The sequence below is a fragment of the Vigna radiata genome, chromosome 9 (genome assembly GCF_000741045.1).
Source record: "Vigna radiata var. radiata cultivar VC1973A chromosome 9, Vradiata_ver6, whole genome shotgun sequence".
NCBI classification, from domain to species: Eukaryota; Viridiplantae; Streptophyta; class Magnoliopsida; order Fabales; family Fabaceae; genus Vigna; species Vigna radiata.
The window spans coordinates 1,544,702-1,554,787 of record NC_028359.1 but is presented as its reverse complement, the minus strand read 5'-3'; the positions used below and the strand labels follow the sequence as shown (position 1 = coordinate 1,554,787).

The 10,086-nt window shown below is 32.1% G+C and overlaps 2 protein-coding genes across 2 annotated transcripts; one reads left to right on the top strand and one right to left on the bottom strand.

The window, feature by feature from the left end:
* The first annotated feature begins 1,651 nt into the window (after window positions 1-1,651).
* On the top strand, window positions 1,652-7,576 carry LOC106772987 (anoctamin-like protein At1g73020). Its single transcript, XM_014659646.2, has 16 exons — window positions 1,652-2,342; window positions 2,563-2,632; window positions 2,737-2,852; window positions 3,105-3,231; window positions 3,315-3,415; window positions 3,510-3,601; window positions 3,700-3,804; window positions 3,923-4,192; window positions 5,025-5,157; window positions 5,223-5,336; window positions 5,460-5,527; window positions 5,626-5,753; window positions 5,934-6,016; window positions 6,098-6,205; window positions 6,961-7,119; window positions 7,210-7,576. The coding sequence occupies exons 1-16, from the start codon at window positions 2,169-2,171 to the stop codon at window positions 7,333-7,335; spliced, it is 1,974 nt and encodes a 657-aa protein (XP_014515132.1). The 5' UTR covers window positions 1,652-2,168; the 3' UTR covers window positions 7,336-7,576.
* Window positions 7,577-7,667: 91 nt separating this feature from the next.
* On the bottom strand, window positions 7,668-9,887 carry LOC106772988. The gene is made up of 2 exons (XM_014659647.2): window positions 8,850-9,887; window positions 7,668-8,198 (listed from the first exon to the last, which is right to left on the bottom strand). Exons 1-2 carry the CDS (start codon window positions 8,863-8,865, stop codon window positions 7,948-7,950), a joined length of 267 nt encoding a protein of 88 aa, XP_014515133.2. The 5' UTR covers window positions 8,866-9,887; the 3' UTR covers window positions 7,668-7,947.
* Window positions 9,888-10,086: the final 199 nt, after the last annotated feature.

Below are 10,086 nucleotides of genomic sequence, written 5' to 3'. Positions count from 1 at the left end.
TTTATTTCATTCTTACTTTTTCCCTTTTATTCAAAGGATAAAAGTTTATCCTTTTTAATAAATATAAAATAAGAAAGAAAAAGTATTTATTTATAACTCGTGTCAAAATTACTTTCTTCAATTTAAGAAGAAAAAAACAAGGATTAAAACTTGATAAAATTAATATAAATATAACAAAACATAATTTACAATTTAATATTATTTCTCTATGTCATTTTCATACTAAAATTGTGGTAACTTGTGGAAATGAATGTAAAACAGATTCGATTTTTTTATTAGAGAATAAATATGTTAATTTAAAAAAAAAGTTAAAAGTGAAAATAAAAAGAAATTGAAAGTGAAATTTATTAAAGATTTGATAAATGTAATAAAATAAAATAAAATAAATGTTTCAAATCTTTATAATTAAAGTTAATATATTATTATTAATTATTATAATTGTTAAATGTGAATGTATTATTTGTTAAAATTATAACAAAGTAAATTTTAGCATATTTTTTATACTTAAACTTCAAAGATAATAATACTTTGAGAATAATTTGATTTACATGTTATTTGATACAAAATTATTTTATAATCAATAAAATAACTTTAAACACCACCATAAATCAATAAGTAATAACATAGATAGATGATATTCAAATATTATAAAATTAATTATATGATTTTCTCATATCAATTTTTCATTCTTTCACATTAAACATTCTCTATCTTATTTATGTTCAGTTTGAATAGCTACTCATACCAAAATTTTTGTGACAAATTAAATTTGGTTTAATTAGTATTCCATTCATGTGTTAGCTCATAATTTCTTTCAAGGGAGAAATTAAATGCACCCCAATCTGTATAATTGTTTTCTTGAAAAACTACAACTGGTTTTTGCTGAAATCCACCATAAATCAATTAATATTTGTTGAATGTAATTTTGATTATTTAATTTTTGATCACATATTAATTCAAATTGTACAACTTTTTTTTTTCTTTTTCTTTATGGATATTATCTTCTTTTTCTTTTCTCTTTCTAAATTTTCTTTTTTTTGTATTTGTTTTGAATTTTCATTCCATTTCTCTTTTTCTCTTCTCTATTAGATTCTAGTTTGTAATAATTGGTCAGTTTTAAATCATTCTTAACCGACCAAAAATTAAATATAACTTAATGCTTTTTGAGAATATTTTTATTCTTTTTTCTGAATATGTTATGGTTTGAAAAAGTGGCATTTTCAACTAATTTTTTTAGTTGTAATTGGTTATATATTTCAATAACTCTAAGGTCTTGAAATTTTTTAATTATTTCATGTGTTTTTTTTAAACTTGATTTGTTTAATTTCGATTATGTTAATACTAGATTGAATCTCAAATTGAAGAAATGAAATAAAACCAATGCATGCATGAATAATTATTTAGATGATAACATTAATTTACATGTGATCATAAGCATTTTAAATTTGTTTTCAATGAATATATAAAATAATAATTGTGGTAAAATTTTAAAACTGAAGTCTTCAGTTATGTAATCTTGATTTATAGCAAAAGAAAAGAAGATGTTTTGATATTTATTATTTTGAACTAAAATAATTAATGTAAGGAAAAACTAAAAAAAGTTGTAGAAAAGATAAAAAGAAAAAGTTCAAATTGTATGAACAGATAAGAAAGTATATAATAATTTGAGAAAAGTTTTGAAAAATAAAAAATAAAAAGGCACAAAAGTAGCAAGTATGTCCGTGGAAAAAAGCTCTGTTTGTGTGTCTGTCTCTCCCTCATGAAAGGTTTTTGGGACACCTTTGTTCAAATCCTTCATCATCCTATTTTCCTTTTTTCTATCATTTTCCTCTCTTTTATCACCTTGTGTTTATAGTATTCAAATTCAACCATTTCCTTTGGGATTCTCGCAATTTAAGTTTGTTTGAACCCACATATACAACACATTGTCTTAAATTTTTCATACCTGGACGGTGACACCTTTTTCAACGCAATTCTCCCATTCCTTTCAGGAATTCTTAATTTTTATGCCACTTTTTAAAAATCTTTTTGGCCAAGACTGGATCTTTCTCGTGCCCTTTTGAAACAAAGTCCATAATTTGGCTGTTTGAATTGGTGAAGGAGGTAAGGGGTGCTGGATTTGTTTTTATTTGGCTCTTCTCACTTGCATTGGGTCAGTGAGGTTAAAGATGAACGAGCATGAAAATGAAGAACGTGTTTTTGAGATGGGGGTGGTGATTCCTAGGAGAGTGATTCAGGAGAAAGACGAATCATGTGACTGTGTACACGTCCTTGTAAAGGAGTTTGAGAAGGTGGGGTTTGAAGTTGAGAGAGTTATTGGCATTGCAGATGAGTTCATCAAGGTTAGGTTTTTCTCATTTCTTCTGTATGTTTCATTCATGTCACTCACTTTGATCCAATGCTTTTCTTTACAGTTTGTATTTTGAATTTCTTTTCCTGTTTGGTATGCCTAAGGAAATCCTTTTTTGTTTATTTTTTTTTCAGTGTTGTAGTATAATCAGTTTTCTTGTTCTAATTTAAGTTTTTTGGTGAGTGGCTAAAACTTATTTTCCATTTGTATAGTTGGCTGCACCTTTGGAAACATTGGGAAGGGCTGCAGCTGAACTGCAAATCAAGAAACGGACTCTTATTGGTATATTGCAAATCCCACAAAGGGAGCTATCTGTTATGCCTATTACTATTTAAGTTCACTATGTAAATGGTGCTAACCAGCATGTGACTTGTAATAAATGGCAGGTATGGATTTGCTATTTGAGGTGGAGGAGGTCGAAGCTTTTGTGAAACAACCGGATGGTTCCATTTTCAGTTGGTGTGAGCGTTTTCAGTGCTACTGTCACTTAATATATGGAATAGTGAGTTTTTTCCGTAGCTATCCTGTGTCAATCAGTCAAAATTCCTTTTTTTTTTTTTATTATGTTTGTTAGCTAGCTCCACACATACCGCTTGTTGTTTCATATGATTCTCAGATTATAGGTGCCTTAGCAATTTCTAATTCAAGAAAATGTTAGTAAAGTGCATTCTCAGATTAAGGCCATGCAGTCTTGTGTGAACTGCCCTATTGGCATGCCGTAACATTTTGGTTATCTTGTAACTTGAACTTGCAGGTAAACAACAGCAAGTCCGCCAAAGTCCTTAAATTTGATGGAAAAGAAGTCAATTGGAAAATTGGGGAGAATCTGATTCTGAAATTGGAATCAGAGAACATTGTTAAGCAAGTCTTTCCTTTGCATGGTGTTTTTACTCACACGTGCCATCAATTTTTCTCTAGATTAGTGTGTCTCGAAGCCTGAACTAATATTGATTTTGGTTGATAGATGAAAAAAAGAGAAAGAAGCTTCTCAAGAGTTGGGCACTTCATTGGTGCCACTTCACAAATCAGCCTATAGATGAGATTTATACATATTTTGGGGCAAAGGTTAATGTGACCCTGACTCTATGAGCTTTATAATATTGTATGAAATTGATGTTGTCCATTATCCTTATCCAATGAAGGAATGAATAATCTGCAGATTGCAATATACTTTGCTTTTCTTGGAATGTACACACGGTGGCTGCTCTTTCCTGCTGCATTTGGGCTTACTTTGCAATTGATAGATTTTGGGTGGGCCAATCTGTCTGTTGGTTTCTGTTTATACTACAACTTCTTCTTTAGCTCTGCATCTAGTTAAGCAGTTTTACGACTTCTTTATTACATTTTAGGTCATTGAAATTGGTGGTGCTCCCTGTCTTCTTTGTCATGGTGATACTTTGGGCTATAATGTTTTCTCAGTTCTGGAAGCGTAAAAACTCTGCACTTTTAGCTAGGTAATGTTTTACTTTTTACTTATTTTGAGATCAATGCGATCAATTTACTCTTTTGCCTTCTTTGATTCTTACTTCTGCCTTCACACCCTTTCTCTCGTGTTTTGGTGTTGTGTTGCAGATGGCCTATTAGTTCTGTAGATATAACTGACGGAGGATACAAGATCACTGGCAGAAAGGAAAGCTCCTGGCAGCCCCCAATGGAACTCATGAAAGTACTTGAGTCTGATAGAATTAAAGAGAAGGAAGCATTCCAAAAATCTGAGTGGCTTGGGCGTTTCATGCGATTTAGAAATGATGCTTTTATTATCTTCAGCATCATATGCCTCCAGTTACCATTTGAGTTGGCATATGCCCATCTTTATGAAATTCTTGATTCTGATATAATTAAGTAAGAATGCGTATCATATCTTTTCTGTACTTCTACTTTTTAGTTAATTGAATATTCTGTTATTTCAGTTTTGGAATTTCTTTCAGTATAGTTCTCTCTTATTCCAATAATTCTATTTTGTTCTCGATTCTCAACAATTAAAATATCTTCTTTTCTGTTCATATAATTATTAGTTACTGAAACATTTATTTTCCTCCCATCACTGAGATGGTGTCCTCAAACTTGCATTTTTTAATTTTTTTATTTTGTATGTCAGTTCCTTTGAGCATTGATGTGACTGTTTCTGACTTCATTTTTCCTCCTTGACTCTTTAATTATAATGATCACTTTACTTCAGCCCTGTAGCTTCTGTCAAACTAAAAAGTTAAAGTCCATCTTTTAAAGTAAAGCATAATGCCACAAGAATCTTTGACAGACTGATCCAATTTGCTCTTGAATACCATTCTTCTTTGAATAGCTGTCATCTTTCTGTTGAGTGTATTTTTTTTGGATGCAATCCATCACATGATTCATTCATGCCAATGTGGACTTTTTTGTTGTTGTAGTTTTACGAGAGAATAAGGTCATGAAATTAACTTACGTTCTATTTCTCATTAAAAGCTTCTCTCTCAGTTGTCTATTTAATAAAACTCATGAGTGCCTTTTCTTGTTGGTAGTAGAATGACTTTGGAGTTGTGGAGTTGCATCCCATTAGAAGGGGACTAACTTTTCTCCACTAAATAATCCATAATCTGATACTAAAAAGTATCTTTTGTTAGTCATATAAATTCTTATATTTAGTTGAGTAAATGTTTCATTGATGTGACTCTTATATTAGTACTGGGTTTTTCAGGTTTGTGCTCACTGCTGTTTACCTATTCGCCATTCAGTATATTACCAAGATGGGTGGCAAGGTGTCTGTCAAACTTATCATGAAAGAAAACAATGAAAACACAGAAAAACGAGCTGATAGCTTGGTCTACAAGGTAATTAGACCGAGTTTTCCCCATTGTCCTAAAAATGGAACTTACAGGTTTACATTCTCCTGCAGGTCTTTGGTCTGTACTTTATGCAAACATACATTGGAATCTTTTATCATGCCCTGTTGCATCGCAATTTTTCAACTCTTCGTCAAGTGTTAATTCAGCGGCTTCTTCTGTCCGAGGTTGCTGAGAAAAAAATTTCCATTGTCTCTGTCTCTTCCTTCTCCCCTTTTCCCTTTACTTTCCATCTGTTTAGTTTGGGGTTTCCCTTTAACATAATGATGTAAAAGAAAACGTCTTTCCAGGTGTTGGAAAATTTACTGGAAAATTCATTGCCTTATCTCAAGTATACCTATAAAAAGTACAGGGTTCGGTAAGCCTTTTCATTCCCTTGGACACGGACTATGCTTGATTTACTTTGTTTAACATGTTGCCACTATGCAATTGCTAAACTATCTTTTATTTCTCAAGACATAAGAAGAGAGCGAAAGGAGAAGCAAGAGAAAAAATCCAATTTACTTCTAGAGTAGAGAAAGAATACCTTAAGCCCCCTTACTCTGCTAGCATTGGAGAGGATCTTGAAGATGGATTGTTTGATGGTAATTCTAAATTCATTACACTCTTGATTTTTATGTGGTATTTAATTAATTTTTTCATATGGAATACAAGTATTTTCACTTAGATATACATGTGTATATTGAAGTAAAAAATAAATAGGCTCAATTTCTTATCATATTTGAGAAACATCCAAGATTGACATTTACCTGTACTGTTTGCAGATTTCTTAGAATTGGCATTGCAGTTTGGCATGATTTTGATGTTTGCTTGTGCATTTCCACCGGCATTTGTTTTTGCTGCTGTGGTATAAATGCTGTCATCCACCTCCCTTTTTTGCACTTGCTTTTACTTGCACTTGTTGACAACTTATTACCGTGCTGTTCAGAACAATATTATGGAAATAAGGACAGATGCTTTGAAGCTGCTAGCCATTTTGAGGCGTCCTGTTCCTCGGGCTGCTGCAACAGTAGGAGCATGGCTTAACATATTTCAGGTATTTGTTTATTTAAATTGGAATTTTGAAGGCACTTGTCAATTATCTTGAACAATCCACTTACCATATTAAGAAGGAAATTTAAGCCAAATTCATCCTCATAAAATTGATTTGTAAGGTGAGAATTACCCCAACTTATATACTATAAGTTATCATTGTCTCTAATAAGGCACCCTCCTCACACCAAGAAATGTACATCTTACACATGGAATTGGATATATGTGAATGGTTTGATGGTGAGTGACATGATAACGAATCTCATTAGAATAAACTTTGATTCCAACTTGGAAAGGAAAGGGAGAGAAAAGAAATAAACTTGGAAGGGAAGCAAGAGAAAAGAAATATTTGTGATATCAATTGCACCAATTACATTCTCATAATCTCTATTTGAAATAATCAAAACCTTTAAAAAAATGAAATAAAAATATATTGAAATAAACAGAAAGATTTTGAAGATACTTTTTTTTTCTAATTACCATAGAAAATATTGAGAATGTTTTTTTATCTTGTTATTTACAACATGAATTATAAATTACAATTTGTGTGTACCAAATAACCAACTATATGGAAGGTTTGTTTACTGATATTCTCTGGATGCAACCATTTTAAAGATAAGGTAGTCTGAACTATCAATTGTCATGTCCTTTAACACGAATGAGCTCGTGATCTGTAAACTCTACACTTTCACGAGTCATTCGCATTGACTTGTACTTAATTTTAATGTCAGTGATTTGACGGAATGCTCAATATTGCAGTTTCTCATATTGATGTCTATATGCACCAACTGTGCCCTTTTAGCGTGGCTATATGATGAGAAAGGGAAATGGAAAATAGAGCCTGGACTTGCAGCAATTTTAATCATGGAGCATGTTCTCTTGTTGATTAAGTTTGGTTTCTCTCGATTCGTTCCTGAGGTGGCTTCTTCACTTCCCATCCATAATTATTTCTTCATTTCAAAGCTCCTTTATGAAAGATAGCATGTTATAGTACTGTATTCTTTGCAGGAACCTGCTTGGGTAAGAGCGACCCGTGCAAAACGCAACACACAGGCACAGGATATGTGTTCTAAGAAGCTTTTAAGGACTATTTCTGGAGTGGACAAGAATTTTGGAGAGAAGAAATTGAACTGATGCCTTTCCAGCTTATTATCATTACTTCAATGCAACTTACACACGAGATAGAGAAAATCTTTATGCTGTATTGTATTTGTGTTGTCTTAGTTTCTTTCCCATGGCTGAATTGTATATTAAGAAGGGATTTTGCTTTAATTGGCCTGGTTTGTCCCGTTTTAAATTGTAAATATTATAACTACAAAATACTTCAAGTTTTATCAAAATGTAAGTGAAAGATATAGTGTTTGAGGCATTCAAATTTAGAACAAAGTAGCTGTTGTACTCTGACAGAGGAAATTTTTTGGCACTTGGCAGTTCAATGCAGAGTAAAATATTACTTCTTAATTCCAGATTATATTTACCATATATTTACAGTGATACAAAAGGTATCATAACACAAATGGATGCAAGACCCTCCCAAAGACAAGCATTTGATCCACCCTGCTTCTGAAACAATTTACATTCACCACTTGAACATATATAATATGCACAAATTTCTAGGTACAACCATTTAATGTAAAGCTCATTTTCATACTTTACCAACATTTCTTCCATTAACAAAATCCAATGCCCGTGTCTGTGATCTTGCCCTTGTGCAACAAAGTGCTATTCCATCATGTTGAATGTGAGTTAGCCACGAGTCTTTCCAAAACTGCCACTGATTTGGCGTGCATAAGCAACAACAGCCTTAGCCCACTTCTTGATATCAGCCTTCAACTTGTTGGAATCCATGTCCTTCAGCTGCTTCCCTGGTTCCATAGACAATTCAACCGAGGACAAAGGACGATCAAAACGCCTACGTTTTGAAGATTTCTTGCCCTTAAGGTTGGCAATGGCACTGCCACCATTCAGAGACACAGATTTCTTCACAGACATGGCTGCTGTGTAGTCAGCAGCCAGAAGAATAGTGCGTGAGAGATTATGATACAGTAAGTACCAAACTAATTATGAAACTTTGTATTGCATCTAACATAATTTATAAGCTTAGGGAATTACACTAAGACAAGTAACGTGCTATTCCAATGCGTGTAATAATGTGCTTTCATTGACTTTAGACTTTGTCAACACTTCTTTCTAAGGATTCCTTAGCAAGTTTAATTAGTACCTTGTAATATTCAATTTTCTTTTCTAATTTTCCTCCTTTTGTCCAAAAATTAACTATTTAATTACTAAACGAAGACAATATCTTCTTATTGTGTATATAAGATGAACATTGTGGTGTTGAATATGATATATGAAGGCTGGCATCCATAGGAACAGAAAACTGTTTACCTTTCAAAATTTGATTTCAGCACTAATCATCAATGACAATGAGGAAAATTTCAGTACTATTAGCATAGACCGCGTTAACTTAACTAAGACAATTACTAGAAGAACGGTAGATAGTTTGATTATTTGGGAAAATTCAAAACAAACATTTTTTTACATACCAAACTTCATTAAGAAAACAGGAAAGAGGTTGAAAGCAAATATTCAATTTGTAATCAAAATGTTTTTTAATTAACACTAAGCAGCAGAAGGTTTAAGACTACCGTGATCGTCACGCATGGACAAGTCAGTCAACCATCAAGCCTGACCATGACAGAACCAAATGTTAGCAACATCAGACATCAACACAGAACATTCATTTATAGATGTAATGTAACGAAACTGAAGGCAGGAAATTTTCTAGTTTCTAGATGTTGTCTTTATATGCTAAAATTTCTATACTTACTGTTATTTTTGTGACGAGGTGTACCTTGCAAATCCCCTCCAAATTTTTTACTAGGTGCGAAACTTCTGAAGAGCTGAATATTAGCTAGTCACTAATTCGGACTTTTTGAACAACTAATAGTGGCTTAGGCAGTTTTAGCTACGCAAGGAAAAAACAAATATAAGCCTTTTTTTTTTATCTCCGACGATATTCATTAACCGAAAGCCAACATTGGACCATGATTAATCAAATGAAATACCATACAAAAATGGTTTGACCCTAAATTATGAGCGGATGTTCAGTTTAGTTCCCACTTTTAAAAATATAAACATTTGATTCCTAAGTTATAAAAGATATATCAAATAAATCCTTTTTTTATGTTCATGGTCAAAATACAAAGAACAATTTTCAAAGTACAATGAGCAATTTACTGTTATTATCAAGAAACAAATCAGAACAATCTAAAGATAGAAACCAAAAACATTATTTCAAATCAAAAAACGAGAACTAAACTGAACATCTGCTTATAACTTATTAGGAACCAAAAAGAGATTTAAACCTGTTAATAATCTTACAATCTCACTTGTTCCGTTAGCACTAATAGCTCAAATATTTTTTTATCTTAATATAGTTATTCTTATTTTCAAGCTATATGTGTTCAAACTTGCTTTCACAAACATCCAGTGAATCAGTTGTGCTGCAACTTATGATATTTGTCATCTTTTCCTGCAACGGCGAAAAATAATTGCTTTACGCTAGACCGGAATGGCAAAATCTCTTTTTCACACCAAAGATCCCCTTTTTTAAGTTGATTAACAAATCAATATTTACATCACAAAAACAACCACTTGTGCAATTGTGTTTATCATGTTTCACAACCCCAAAACTCGCACCAACTCCGGTTTAAAGTTCTAAAACAAAATGAGTTCATTATCAGAGTGAAGAATGAAGAAAAAGTAAAATTATCTTTCTAAATAGGGATTTTAATGCTAATAACAAGCAATAAAAACCAGCCACTTTTCAGCTGACCTTCAAGAAACAACCATAAGGCGATTATACCAAGAAACAAATAAATA

Bases quoted from the DNA above. Each gene is read 5' to 3' on its own strand.
- LOC106772987 (XM_014659646.2), top strand. From the start codon at position 2,169: ATGAACGAGCATGAAAATGAAGAACGTGTTTTTGAGATGGGGGTGGTG. The intron at 2,853-3,104 runs GTGAGTTTTTTC...TTGAACTTGCAG, and splicing joins GTCACTTAATATATGGAATA to GTAAACAACAGCAAGTCCGC. The intron at 7,120-7,209 runs GTGGCTTCTTCA...TATTCTTTGCAG, and splicing joins TCTCTCGATTCGTTCCTGAG to GAACCTGCTTGGGTAAGAGC.